Genomic DNA, 14923 nt, shown 5'->3' on the forward strand with positions numbered 1-14923 from the left:
CGTTCTACGGTTACCAGTAATCGTAAATGCTCAGAAATACCACGCTAATCCCTCGTCTTTCTTTTTGCCTTTATTTCCTCCTTCGTATTCCAACTTGGTAAACGATACCTCTCACAGCGGGTTGTATTCTAGCAGACCGACTTATAACGATACTATCTTACGATGAGATCTGCTCTCAGCGGGCAAATATGCACCTGCAGCTTTTTATGCCTTGTAAATCGATTAGATTCCGTTAGCCTTTTTGGTTATGACGATTGAAAATTTCATTTATTTTAGATCTGATGTATCAAATGTGGGAGAATTTTAGTCGACGTTAGACGTTAGAGCAACAAATAACTATTTGAGATAATATTCTTGTTGGTTATTTTCCAATTATTCGAAAATACAGAAGGCGATATTTTTAAAACATAACCGCGTCATGCATCGATAAAAGTTATATACACTTGTTAAGAAAGCTAAGTCTGTTATCTTTTACCCAGTAAAGTATGTGATAACCATAACGAATATACAAAGAAAATGCCTGCTACAATGCGATAAAGTATAAAGTTCAAGTATATGCACGCAGAGAATTCAAACAGTGTCATCGCGATAACGCAATCTTTAAGTAAAAGGAAACGTCAGGCAAGAAATCCGGAAACTAACCTGCAAATGTTAACGAACTCTGTTTACACGGAATACTAATTTAAGATTCACTCAGAGTTAAGGTACCTGCGGCTAAGCGTAGCATACCTTGGACTTTATTTTCTCGAAACAACCAGCCATGTTATCCTGTTTCCCGATATCTTCCGAATAATCGCAATTAATTGCCAGACGAATTGAATATAACGGTCAACAACGATCCTATACCGAATCCTGTTATTCATGGCGGATTCAAAATGCTCGATTTAATTATTTAAAACGACGAGAAATTCGTCCACAGCCTAAGAAACATATCGTGGGATACAAAACATTCTTCGAACGATATAACGGATTTAAACGAATCGCCCGACCAGTCGAACGTTCAACCGCGTTATTGGCAAAAAATCAACGAGGATGAAATTCATCCGTCGCCGATTATCGCATATGTTTCAACGAAATTCTCGCATTACGAAACTATCCGAGTCTTCGACTTCCCTCGAATGCTAAAATTTCTACAAATACGACATTTTCTTGAAGCTTAAACTCATCCAGGGAAGAAGGTTACGCGAATATTCCAATTACGCCTCTATGTTTTCACGTGGTTGATAATTGGAACGATAAAAAGAAACAAAGCGGGTAATTTTCGCAAACTGTGCGGAAAAGTTTCAGAGAGACAAGACGGCGATCTGGAACGTCTCTGATAAAAAGATATCCGGTAGTGCTAGAAACTAGTCTTTCTGATGATCTCTTTCGTTCATGTCGCTGAATCAGAAGTGATGATACGCGGCGACATAATGTTGTAGCCGGTTGGGCGCGGACACCCGATATATAAGAGCAAGCCAGTCGGTTGGCGAGCCACAGTGCGGTCCGATGGGATAGGTACAACCGATTCTCTAGTCTAGTAGCGTGTAAGATCCCAACAGGAGAGAACGTGCCAAGTTCCAACGACGCGACGAGCAATGCTGCATTAACCGCGTCCGGAAACGAAGAAACCATCGTAACTTTTCCTTTCTTCGGATAATTATCGCGAAACTATTCGAACCAACCAATCTTCTCGAATGTTTGCCATTCGATAAACTTTTCCATCTAAATACAGAAAAGGTGAGTGTTTCGTACCAAATTGATCTTGATCGATAAGAACATCGAAAGTAATTGGTTCGCAATTGGGAAATCGATACAGGTGATCGTTCATCGCCAGGGAACAAATCTCGCGATTGAAATACGCGGATCGTAGACATTTAGAGAAGAATAGGAAGAAGAATCTGATAGGTAACGATTTTCCCACTTCTCTGTGCGAGCACGTGTACTTACGTAGATCTTCTGTTTCGCGTCTAACAAGCCGGCGAGTTAAAAATCTTCTTTCAACAATTCTTCTTTCAAAGTTAGATAATTCGTTGTGTGCGTCATTTTCGTAACGATAAATCACGTTTCCGATCAAACGTGTCTTACTATCGGCGAGACATTTCTCAAATTCGCGTAATTTCTCGTTTCAAGCCTATGCAAAAATTCTCGACGAGAGACAACGTTTCTTTCGTTCATTGAAACGAGAGCGTGGGATATAAAAGTTCGAGAACCGTAATAAGATCTGTTGCACGTCCTTCCAAAAGTCTGGTCCTACTATGCTGAAATAGAAACTTCCAAATTGTATAAATAAAGCGAAAATAACAAACCTGATTACAACAGAATGCTGACTCGCGTTTGCCCTATAACTCATCGATTAGGCCGATAAGCATTAATAAAAACACTATCGCAAATTGAAACCAATAACAAAGATAATAATGCTAATAACGAATAGCGTTATCTGCGGTTGACGTAAAGATCAACGATTCAGACAAGATAATAATCAATAACATAACAAATTAGATCCAGGAAAGGACTAGACTAGACGATAAAAGAATATTTTAAGAACAAAGATAAAATATTCGATAGCGACGAAGCTTTCTCTCGTCTAATACGGTCTGATACAAGCGAATCGTGCTCTTGCAGTTCGTCAGGAAAAGATCGAAATTTTCTGTACACATCGGCTTTAGCAAAGCACAAACAACTACGAGGAATCGATGTGCGAATACGTTTCTTTGAACGTCGATGAGAAATTAACGATCGTTTAGCGGTGATTTCGCAGGTATTTGCAAAGCATGCGTATAATCGCGTGTACAATCGTAAATAATTGGACTGTCGATACCGTCTGTGAGAATATCATTCCCATCGTTATAAACAGTGGCAATTGTTACATTCTCATGATGTCCATTCGTAGAATTAGGGACAGCGACGACGGTGTGCACGTGCGACACGAGGAAACGATTTGATGCTTTGGGAAGGGAAGTCTGCTCTCGTAGGAGGGCACCGTGCCAGGAAGCCGATATTGATGTGAACGAGACCCTACGGTACACACCAGTTACTACCTCCTTTTATATTAAGTTAACCCATTAATAACCAACATTAATTTTTTATACACGCGGCCGAGGATGTTGCCTCTGTCGATCGGATGCAACGATCGATAATTAGAATTTTTCATGTCTTCGATCGAATGTCTTTAACGAAGTCAATTTTAGAGTTTCGACGAACAACAAAATTAAGAATTAGATACACGTAGTTGCACGTTTATTATAAATAGTCTCGAACATTGAATATTTTATATTTAACGTACATACTTGACATTACGGATTTCTAATTCTTTATCGTTAACCGATACCGCTGACTACTCGTATAATTGAATTCAAATACACAGGATGAGCCTAAATAAAACGTTACAGGCTATTTCCTTAGAACCAACGCAGACGTCGATTTCATTTTTCCTATTTTACTCTTCGATGTTTCTAGGACGATCGCAAGGCGGCAAACATTTATCTTAAACGATTGCGATAAATTTACCGTTAATAAAAATTCCTTATTGAAAAAGTACCTCGCCATAGTTTCTTGCGTTTCCAAAGAGAATAGAAACGTAATCTTTCGTTCGGTTATTTCGTTTCAGGAAAATCACGGAAAAATGTGGCGTTTAGTGTTTCTTGTAATTAGCGCGGTAATGGCTGGGGAATCGGGTCCAGAAATTGAATATCCCGAAACTCCAATAGAATATTCGCCTCTGCCCCAGGAAGAGGATATGCCCTCGCCACTCCCGGGAATGTTATATCCACGGGAAAGTGAATCGCGAGAGGTAATTTGGAATTTCTTATTTCTATCGGCGGTACGCGTTGTCACGTGCTTAAGGGGGTATTCTGGTCTAGAGGCATGAATTTTGGGCGATTTTTGAAGCTCTGTACAAGCGAAACAAAAATATTTTTGTTATCCTTCTTTTTAGCATTTGTTTATTGATATTTCTAGATCACGTAAAAAATTCACTGAAAAAAAACTCAATATTTAAAAAGTTACGAGCTGGCAAAGTGGGTGCTGCTAAAAAAATGGGGTGCCGTGGCGTGCATGATATCAACCCTTCTGGTCATCCGAAATAAAAAATGTGAACGGATTCTTAATTAGTATGGATGCCGCTATCGTCTGAACCTTGGAAAAGACAATACAACATTTTTTCACAAAATGACGGCCGTTTGAAAAAAAATTTCTTATTTCGCACGTTTTTTTGACAATTCCGAACGTTTAAAAAATAGTAATATTAAAGATTTTGAGCTGAGCGTGGTCAGGACGATAGAGGAGTATATAAGGAATATTCAGACCAAATTTAAAATAAATCGGTTCGTTAGAACTTGAGATATCGTGCACGCCAACTCCAAAAAGGTAGTTTTGAGAAAAACGCGTTTAAAGTTTTGAGACAAGTTTACTCGGACAACGTCTACCGTCTACTATTCATTTGTTCCGGTCAGACCGGACCAGATGCCGCGTCACAAAAATCGCTGTAACGCATAAAATAATTGAAATTTTGTAAAATCCTTTCAAGGGCGTATTCTTGAATGTGTAAACTTTGGAAATATGAAAAAAAAAAAATTTTCGATTTTTTTCAAATTTCTAGACCAGAATACCCCCTTAAACGTGTTGCTTACATGTCGCAAATTCTAATAATAAAAAAGCTTTAGCTATGATATTAGGTGAAGTAAAAAGTTCTGAGCGCTTTTTCGCTTTATTTCGACGATGAAATTAACATAGTCAAGATTATTCGATTTAGATTAAATATGCGCCGTTTTGTTCGATTACTTTTGTCCATTTTGAAGGCAATTTCATAATTCCGCGGTTGAAGAAGTCCTCGTCCCTATTGGTAAAAAACTTGACCAGCTCATTTTCACAAGCCTCTCTTGAGGCCAGTTTTGTACCATCAAGAAAATTTTGCAAAAACTTAAAAAGGTGATAATCGCTTGGTGCCAGGTCTGGACTGTACGGCGGATGCGATAGAACCTCCCAGCCAAGCTCTCGGAGCTTCTGACGCGTCGTTAAAGATGTGTGCGGCCTGGCGTTGTCTTGATGGAACACAACACCTTTCCTATTGGCCAATTCTGGCCGCTTCTGGTCGATCGCCTGCTTCAGTCTGGTCAGTTGTTGACAATAGAGGTCCGAATTAAGTGTTTGCCCCGATGGGAGCAGCTCATAATGGATGATTCCCTTCCAATCCCACCAAACACACAATAAAACCTTCTTGGCCGTTAATCCACGCTTGGCGATCGTTTGGGCCGGCCCACCGCGATTGGACCACGATCTTTTTCGGCTGTTGTTCTCGTATGTGACCCATTTTTCATCGCCAGTCACCATCCGCTTCAAAAATGGGTCGATTTCGTTACGTCTCAACAAAGAATCGCAGGCATCAATTCGGTCCAAAAGGTTCTTTTGCGTCAATTCATGTGGCACCCATACGTCGAGCTTCTTCTTGAGACCAGCCTTATGCAAATGGTTCCAAACGGTTTTCTGGCTAATCTTCAGTTCCTGGGCAATGGAATAAGTGCTCACATGCCGGTCTGACTCGACGATTTCCATGATTTTATCCACATTTTCGACGATTGGCCTACCAGAGCGTGCCTCATCTTCGACGTCCATATTACCAGAACGGAATCGTTGGAACCACCGCTTTGCTGTTGCATTCGATACTGTACTGGGTCCATAAACAGCACAAATTTTTTTGGCCGCCTGCTCCGCCTTTTCACCTTGGTCGTAGTGGTACTGAAGAATGTATCGAATTTTCTCTTTTTTTATCTCCATTTTCGAACGCTGTAACACACAACTGGCTTCACCGAACACAAAACTGACAAAGAACCTTTTTGATGCGTAATATCACCTTGAAATCGGTGTATACTATGACTCGATGCGATGTGCACATCGTGAGATATGGCTCACTAAAGACATCTAGCGAAAAACGCTCAGAACTTTTTACTTAACCTAATATTAACATGTCAAATCGCTCATTCGACAATTAGGTTATTCAATAATGATTAAATTTAATAAATTCATCTGTTATTAAGGTGAAATCTCTAGATGGTATGTGGGATTTTGTCATTTCCCCACCAGGAGACGCGCTAATGGGTTATAGAGAGGCATGGTTTGCCGATGAACTATCAAAGGTATCGTAAAACAAAAAGAAACGTTTTTCATTTCTCTTATAGTTAAAGCAAATATAGATAGTATATTCCTATCGATTTAAACAAACGAAAGTAACGTTAAAGTAATACGAAAAGAAAATCGTTTCACAATATCTGTAAAGTAGATAGTGGATTCTTATAAAATATAAGATCGTATCAAGATACGTACAAACACATGTATATAAAAATCTTCAAAGTTCGTCGTAATATTCGATAGACGAGATAAATTTTTATTTACGTTTTAACTCTCTCGTTGTATCGATAGAAATATAAATTTGCACGAACATGCGCGATCTACCGAGAACGTTAAAGTCATCGATTGCAAATTGCTATGTTAGATATACTATATACCTAATACCATACAACCACATACATATATACGTACATATATCCTATATTATAATCGTCAATTTTTCATTAAATCGTAGCTTTATTTTAGTAAGTATTAAATTAGAGAAATTAGATTTCGGAAAGTTCAAAATGTAAAATAAAATGTACAGTTTAAGATGACTTGCAAATAGCGAAAGCGATACATTTTGCTTAATTGTACCTGTTGCATAAACGCGCAGAATTGAAGTTGCGTAAATATAAGTTTTACGAAATTATACGTTGTCAACGTGGATTCACTTATGTAGGTGTGTATACCGCTTCGTCTAGGTAGGAAATGTGATGCAAATGCCAGTACCTTCGTCGTATAACGACATTACAACCTCCAGGGATTTGAGAGATCATATGGGCGGCGTTTGGTATCAACGATCTTTCTTCGCACCTCCTTCTTGGCGAGAACAAAGAGTCTTTGTCAGATTTGGTTCTGTCAATTACCTCGCGCAAGTGGTAACTATTTTACCTTTCTATTATTTTACTACTTTACTATTTTTACAACAATTTTTTCTATCCTTTGTTAACGTCGTACGATCCACACAAATTCTTAAATACAAAGAAGATGTAACAAACGACAAATCATTAAACTTGAGATAGATTTATTATTAATATTTAGTACGCAATCTTTTTTTTTATAACAGCTTTCAGACGATTACGAATTGAACGTAGTAATATCTTGGTGATTTTTGGACCTACTTCGCGCCATTCTTCGAGGAATACTTTCTTCGAGTCTTGCTTAGACGTAATACGATGCGTTATAAATTTTGTTTCCTAATTCGGGACAAAGATACACTGCAGGATTTAGATTTGCTATATTAAAAATGATTCACCGTCTAACAGTATAGACTGTATGTTTGAGATCATTATACCGTTGAAAATAATAATCTTGTTCTACATTTTATATTTCCCCACTTTTGCTTTAAAATATTTAAATAATCACATTTGTCCAGGATATATGACCTCCTACATCAAGAAAAGCTCATACAAGCCCGTACCATTACCCCGTCACCCCTGTGTTTGATGGCTTGGACAATGTTTTATTCATCTAATTCGGTATTCGGTTTTCGCCATATTAAAACCCGTCCATCACATTGAAAAATATGAAACTTGCTTTCGTCTGAGAACGGTATTTTGTCCCAGAATGCTATATTTTCGTATATACATAATTAACAGGCAACTTCGATCACATATATCTTTTCTTACTTTGCTAATTCATGGTATTCGTCTTGCAACTCTTGATTCATATACAGCAATTCTCAGTGGACTTTGAACTGTTATGAGGCGTCTTTCCTTAGGTTCGCTTTTTACTATTCCAATTATTTCCGAGGATGTAATCTTAGGTTCTTCTCTTGTTGTATCGACTATCTTTCTTTTTCCTCGGTCTGTAAGCCCCTGGACGTCCGCTTCGTGTGCCACTTGTTACATCTTTTTTGCCAAGGAATCGTTTAATCACACTTCTCACGGTATGCGGTTGGGCACGTAAAAATCTCCAGCCGATGGCACGGAGACGCAGAGTTGTCGGCCAACTGCGGCCGGCCAAAGACTTTTATATGCCTAAACCCATACCGATACTTCGTTTCGAAAGGAATGGTACGACCGAGACGAATAAAATGGGAAAAACTTAGGACGGCGTTGCCTTGAAAAATAGATTTATCATTATTCGCAGTGTCCACTTCGAGCCTGACAAAGTTCGCACAGAAATAATAGTTGCCAACATTACTTACACGATGGTGGGCAATGTCAATTTTTCTCGTGTTACAGCGCGCCATATTCGAAATTCTCGAACTATTTCTTCGAACTTTGCCAGACAACGGTGTGTAATGCCGACATTGTTTGGGTAAAACCGACACCGCATACCCTGCGGACTTTGCCCGCAACATATAAATATGTATATCGTTTGGTTATACATACATATATATATATATATTTTCCTTTTGTATTCTAGTGGATAAACGATGATCTGGTAACCAACCATGAAATGGGTCATCTTCCGTTTGAAGCTGAGATATCTTCGTATTTGATTTATGGCGGTAAAAATCGCATAACCGTCGCAGTCGATAATACTTTGCTTCAAACCAGCGTACCACAAGGAAAAATTATCTTCACTCCCGTCGATAACGGAACGATACGCCTGCAAACTTACACTTTCGATTTTTTCAACTATGCTGGCATACACAGGTAAGCGGGGAAAAGTTAGCGTTTATACGATTTTTATATTCTTATATCTTTTCAACATCAATAAGATATATCGAGCGCTTTCGATACTCGAAACAAATCAAATATAGCTTTATTTACATATAAATAGCAAGGAATATCATATATGTATATATATTTATGTGTTTTTGCTACAGTAAAATAGCACAAAATATATATGTGTATAACTGATTTATAACTATCAAATGAAATTTATATTACGTAGTAAAATGGCCTATTTGTTGGCCTTTCAAAAAGTCTCGCCTTTCTCACTGATGCGTAGAAACAACGGTGACAAAATAGATTCATAGGGATACATATTTACGAGACGAACAAAAGCAAAGTAACAGAGCGGAATAATTTACGCGGAATAGTTGAAAAATACGTGCGAGCAAATTCACCGACTTTCACCGCAGCGATAAGATATCAGACAGAGTTAACGTAACGTTTCCAAATTACAGACCAGTTTTGCTGCATACAAAACCACGCGTCTATATCGAAGATATTACTGTAAAGACCGGACTAATCGGTGATACTGGTATCGTAAAATACATAATTCAACCGGCAGGCCTGCAGGAGCATGAAATTCCTATCTGTAGAGTAAGCCTGTTCGATGCCAAGGATGTTTTAGCTGTACAGGAGCCTATTTACGGACTTTCCGGTACGCTAAAGGTACCATTTCCTAAGCTCTGGTGGCCTAGGGGTATGAATCCTAGTCCTGGATACCTTTACACCCTAAAGGTATGTAACGTATACTCTATCTTTTTTCTCCGTTGTTCTTCCTTATTTCTAAAATAACAGTAACACAGTGGTTTAAACGATTCTTGCAAATTATTATCTTCTATCTATATTTCGACCAAAATTTGCCCAAGCCTGCAAAATATATTGCAAACGTAACCAGGAATAACATTACGATTCTAAGGTTACATTGTCGGTGGCGAATGACAGCAAAGTAGACGTCTACAGGCTTCCAATTGGCATCAGAACATTGGCCTGGACGAATACGAGTTTATTACTTAACGATAAGCCTGTGTACATGCGAGGATTCGGTAGACACGAGGATTCGATTCTGAGAGGACGCGGTCTCGATTTGGTCACCGTTGCTAGGGATCATGAGCTACTACAATGGATCGGTGCTAATGCCTATAGAACCAGTCATTATCCTTACAGCGATGAAGTACTCGATACTGCTGACCGGTAATCCCCACTTTCTACTTTTTATCGTATGAAAATATCCAATATTACTGATTACGTGTCTTTTTTTTAAACAGTTTTTAATGTAAAAGACGAAGCGGCATCGGGTAAAACCGAGACCGTGCAATAAGAATAATCGCGTATATATTATATATCATTTCTATAAAAAAATATCACATAAATCAGGAGAGGTCAGCATACTCTTCAATTCGATTTTACCTTTGACTGCTACATATATCTTTTACTTTATTTGTTTTCCAAAGGTTAGGCTTTCTCATCATCGGCGAATGTCCGTCGGTAGACACTGAAAATTTTTCACCGATTCTTCTTGCACGTCACAAAGACTCGTTATCGGAGCTCATAAGGAGAGATAAGAATCGACCTTCGGTAATTATGTGGTCCATCGCAAATGAACCCAGGACGCAACTTCCCGAAGCTGGTGAATACTTTAAACAAGTTGCTCATCATACGAAAGCACTCGATCCTACCAGACCAATTACCATTGCCATGGCTCGAGCAGTTCAGGTTACTTTCACAAACATTTATATCGTTTAGTCGCTATCGTTTTCCTCGTAGAATAGAATGTTCCAAAAAACTATGTATCGCATCTTTTCTCTCGACGAAATCTCGATATAAAGTCTACGTTTTTACACTTTTCAATGATGAATTTACCTAGTACGTGGTGACTGAAGAGCGAATGAAAAAAAATTTGTTTTTTCGCAAATTAGACGAATAACAACTGCGATTGTGAAATTTTAATTGTCGAATCGAATTGTATAGAATTGAGTTTGAAATGTCAATACTTTATTCTTTAAAAAAGTGTTCTGTACATTTGTAGCGTAACTAAGCGAATTTTCTTCGATATCGAACGATTTTTTTCCAAATACGTGCGTTAATTTATAAAAATTAATACATTTGACTCGAATCTTCGATAAAAATCAGATGATTATTTTGTAGGAAGACAAAGCAGGCGAATACCTCGATGTAATTAGCTTTAATCGTTATAACGCTTGGTATAATAACCCAGGTCGGCTCGATACAATAACGACCAGAGTCATAGAAGAGGCTGAAGCGTGGCACAGAAAATATAATAAGCCTGTGCTTATGTCCGAGTATGGAGCTGATACTATGCCTGGATTACACGAGGTAAGTTATCCAGTAATTACATGGAATTCAAACCAAATAAAAAACAGTAGCATCTTTTAATTTTTTCTATGCTTTAGGATTTTCCACGTTACAAACTTATGACTTAAACATCAGAAGTAATTGTCAATATATACATATATATTAAGATTAATGTCGACGATATTTTATTGTCTTTCAGCTAATTACAAGATCTAATTACATCTTTCATTCATATTTAGTTGGTTGAGTTTAGTGTTAATCCTTTTGCTGATGCGTTTCGTATTAAATATTAGGAAATATTTCACTAGGAATAAAATATTTTTGAATCTATATATTGTTGCAATCTATAAATTGTTAACAACTACTTTAGTATAAATAAAATCTTTTAAATCTTAATTAAAAGAACTTCTTTGGACTGCAGTTCAAATTTATTAACACTGTTCGTTATTTTCCAGTTGCCTGAATATATATGGAGCGAAGAGTATCAGAAAGAAGTATTATCTAAACATTTTGAAGCCTTTGATCAACTAAGAAACGAAGGATTTTTTATTGGGGAATTTATTTGGAATTTTGCCGACTTTCGAACAGCTCAAAGTAAGCAAAAGTATCGAGAAGAAAAAAACAATTAAAGCTATTAATTAATACAAACACTAATAGTCAATAATAAATTTATGTTTATAGCATTCATTCGAGTAGGTGGCAACAAGAAAGGTGTATTTACAAGAGATAGACAACCAAAAATGGCAGCTTATCATGTTCGAAAAAGGTATTATTTTCTTCAAAAGGAATTGGACGGAACAGAAATACCGACAGATCTTGAAGATTATATATCGCTTCACTATTCTTTTCATTCAAGGCTTTAATATCGTATCTTTTAGTATTTTACTATTTTTGTTAATCACTTTTTAAAGAGAACAATTTGTTATTTATCTATATGTAAACATTGTATCAAAATTATTTGCTTGTTTGTTTCTGTTTTAACATGTAATCTTCATCTTTATGAAAATGCTACCATCCCTGAAGTCTAAATATTGCCACCATTATATAAGCATACATCAGTTATTATCATTTTATGTTTAATAAATGCAAATTTTACATTGATTTTTTAATAAATGTTTTTATACAAAATATAACCGGAGATTTATGTTATTTTGTACCTATTTATAACAATTTAAAAATTCATTTGATTAACTATAATGCTATTTAAGCTAAAGAAAAAATTTTCTAGAGGAAATATATTACCGATTATATAGATACAGAGGAGAAGAAGTATAAATATATAGAAATATTTTATTGTAATTTCCTCGTACGTGTTCTAATGCGATATAGATCTATATATATCAACATGATTCATTGTTAACTTCAGGTTCAACAACTTTCAAACAAGCATCTGCCATTTCTACGAATATTGGTTCAGTCATAGCTAAAGCGATAGCTCTTGTTGGATTCTTATCTGTTAAAATTGCACGCATTATATTTCGTACATGCGGATTCTTTAAGCAGTTCTTCAATTCTTCGCTATGATGTAACTGGTTCAATTTATCAATGGGAACCGTGTCTTCTGTTGGAAAATCATAATTGATTTTATTCTTCGTATCTTCTATAACTTTGTTCTCCTGAGACTTCGACTTCGATGATTGACAATTATTTAGTTTATGCTCCTTACAGCAACCTATGGAACAACTAATACACACAATAAACTATTAAACTACAGAATAAAGTTGTCTTTATAAGAAATATAATATTTTTAAATCAAAGAAAGAACTAATGCAATATTAAGGGAATATTTATAGTTTTAATGTACTACTAACATATAAATATTTCCATATAAGGAAGTTTATCAATTTTGATTAAAAGAAATCTGTTCTTATTATTTATTCTGATAAATCTTCGCTGAACATAAACAGAATTTTCTTATCTCAAAACTAAATAAATACAAACTAATAACAAATATTGTTACATGTTACTATGCATTATCATATTAAATAATTTATATTTTGATTAAAATTACAACATTATCATTTACAACATCTCATATACATATGATATACATATGTAAATATATTCATATTTCTTAAAATCATTACACATTAAAACTTATTTAAAATATTGTAACTATGAACATAACCTCTATTATACTTACTAAGCTTCTTCACATACAGGACATTTATACGAACATTTCGTTTTCCCACATATGCAACAAATATTTGCCATGATGGTAACCACACTGGTATATCACAGAGTTTTAAACAATTAAATATATCATTCAAATCATTACGCACTTTATGCATCTACCGTTGGTGATTGTTTACTTTTGACCGTGTGACATGACAAAAATTGACAACTCGAATGATAAGTTAAATAATATATTTAAAATATGTTGATTCTATCTATCTATCATTCTATCAAATATAAATGACATAATTAAATTGAATATAAATAAAACTTCATAAAATCAATTTCCCGTGGCCTTGCATGTTCACCGTTATTTTCTTGTCTGACATTTAATGTCGAAGTTAACATTCTTGCCATGATCCGTAACTATTTTCATAGAGAAAAGTCAAGACAGAATTCAAACGCGATATTAATATTTACAACGTCATTAAAATTAAACAATTTGCTTAGCATCTAAATAGCTTGATTTTTAACGTATAATATATCATGTGTTCGAAAATTAACAAGATATCCTATTGTATTAACTACAAGTGCGTTGATCATATAGATTAAAATGGAAATATCAATTTTCCATATTTTTTCAACGATAAATACATATGTATTTATACCAGATATGTTTTTATTGCTATAGAAAAGAATTAAATAAATTCTAATTTCTAAGTTAATCGACACAACGAATGTATAATTTGAAGGGTTCAAATACAACAAATGTAGTTTCTTTCAATGAAAAGATTTCAGAAAAAGTCTATCATCGATCAAAAGGTATTTTAAATTGTTTTGGAAAAAAGTGTTATATAAAATTATTTTTATTCGTAAGTCCATGTACGAACGTTGTTCATTTATTTGTTATTTCAGGTCTTACTGACAGTTTACAAAAAGTAGAAAAATTAGAAAATAATAAAGTAAGTTTAATGATAAAATATATTACGTTTTAGGAAATTTTATATTGAATTTTATTTAATAATTTACTTAATAAATTTATCCTCTTAAAATAACAGCATGATGTATATCAATCACCAGAAATAAATATTAGGAATATAAGAAAGATCAAATATCTACCTATAAAATTTCAAAAACTAACGATTCCAAGGAAAAATACAAAATTGAGTTACCATTTCATTAGTAAGATTTTATGTCATCTATCTGTTAATAATTTTATTCTTATTATTATTTATTTTTAGCCATATTACTATATATGTAATATACTAAAATAATAATGGGATTTTGCTATAGAAAAGAATAATAATTCATCAAATGTATTAAATGTGCGAAGAAATAGTAATATCAAAGTAGGTATTTTTAGTTTATTCAAAACTAATATCTGCGTGATATAGTGTAAATAGATAAAGAGAATTTTTTTAATGTTACTTTATTAGCATATTTAATAATATTATTACGCTAAAATGGTACTGTTTGTTATTACCTCGCAGCAGAATGTACTCGATGATTCACAAAAGATGGCAGTCCAGTCAGAATTCATACAGGCGTTGGCAGAAGAAAAGTATAGAGCGGATAAAATAAGATTTGGGAATATAAGTAAAGTTAGCATACTTCTCTTGTATCTCCACTTTTTGCTTTGTTATTATCTCTCTTTTTCAAAAACAAGCCATTTTGTTGAGCTTTTTGAAATGTGTCCGGCGAAGAACAATGGAGATTGATTATAAGTGTTTATATAATATTTACAATTAATAATAGAGGTAATGATGCATTTTGAACAATGGTAA

The 14923-nt window shown here is 35.1% G+C and overlaps 2 protein-coding genes across 7 annotated transcripts; one reads left to right on the forward strand and one right to left on the reverse strand.

The window, feature by feature from the left end:
• The first annotated feature begins 1664 nt into the window (after positions 1 to 1664).
• On the forward strand, positions 1665 to 12157 carry LOC138183456 (beta-glucuronidase). Of its 6 annotated transcripts, none has more exons than XM_069120368.1 (14): positions 1665 to 1719; positions 1799 to 1887; positions 2605 to 2777; positions 2873 to 3002; positions 3590 to 3772; positions 6015 to 6113; positions 6789 to 6965; positions 8458 to 8690; positions 9167 to 9446; positions 9628 to 9902; positions 10163 to 10424; positions 10857 to 11045; positions 11480 to 11618; positions 11706 to 12157. In XM_069120368.1, exons 5-14 carry the CDS (start codon positions 3605 to 3607, stop codon positions 11885 to 11887), a joined length of 2004 nt encoding a protein of 667 aa, XP_068976469.1. In that variant the 5' UTR covers positions 1665 to 1719; positions 1799 to 1887; positions 2605 to 2777; positions 2873 to 3002; positions 3590 to 3604; the 3' UTR covers positions 11888 to 12157. The 6 variants fall into 6 exon arrangements, with proteins under 6 accessions (XP_068976469.1, XP_068976471.1, XP_068976472.1 ...); XM_069120370.1 differs by having other exon boundaries at positions 2605 to 2740; XM_069120371.1 differs by lacking the exon at positions 2605 to 2777.
• LOC138183470 (zinc finger HIT domain-containing protein 3) lies at positions 11943 to 13358 on the reverse strand. The gene is made up of 2 exons (XM_069120397.1): positions 13168 to 13358; positions 11943 to 12707 (listed from the first exon to the last, which is right to left on the reverse strand). The coding sequence occupies exons 1-2, from the start codon at positions 13236 to 13238 to the stop codon at positions 12365 to 12367; spliced, it is 414 nt and encodes a 137-aa protein (XP_068976498.1). The 5' UTR covers positions 13239 to 13358; the 3' UTR covers positions 11943 to 12364.
• Positions 13359 to 14923: the final 1565 nt, after the last annotated feature.

This window comes from Bombus flavifrons, chromosome 9, assembly GCF_040668555.2.
Source record: "Bombus flavifrons isolate JBK064 chromosome 9, iyBomFlav1_principal, whole genome shotgun sequence".
Classification (NCBI taxonomy): Eukaryota; Metazoa; Arthropoda; class Insecta; order Hymenoptera; family Apidae; genus Bombus; species Bombus flavifrons.